This window comes from Penaeus monodon, chromosome 22, assembly GCF_015228065.2.
Source record: "Penaeus monodon isolate SGIC_2016 chromosome 22, NSTDA_Pmon_1, whole genome shotgun sequence".
Lineage (NCBI taxonomy): Eukaryota > Metazoa > Arthropoda > Malacostraca > Decapoda > Penaeidae > Penaeus > Penaeus monodon.
The window spans coordinates 20019161-20019392 of NC_051407.1; the positions used below are offsets into that span (position 1 = coordinate 20019161).

General features: G+C 56.5%; 1 protein-coding gene across 1 annotated transcript in view; it reads left to right on the forward strand.

The window, feature by feature from the left end:
- LOC119586980 overlaps positions 1–232 on the forward strand; it is a gene marked incomplete in the record, with an annotated part of 81895 nt that overhangs the window by 33175 nt on the left and 48488 nt on the right. The window contains 1 exon segment of the mRNA XM_037935722.1: positions 22–200. Within this exon segment, the coding sequence (XP_037791650.1) occupies positions 22–200 (179 nt within the window).

Sequence of the window (232 nt, forward strand, 5' to 3'; positions counted from 1 at the left end):
TAATCACTTGATATCAAACAGGAACAATCGACCTTCGCGAGAAACGAGGAGCCCGCTTGTACGAGGTGGACATGCAGGTGGCCTACCTCCTGCAGAACCGCCGCGGGAGCTGGGAACCTGAAACGGGGACGATAAAGGGGTCCCTCAGCGATAACGGCTTCGAGAGAAACGCTAATCTGCAAGTGGATTATGTCCCCTCTGTGAGTGCGGGGGTGATGGCAGGGGGGTTGGT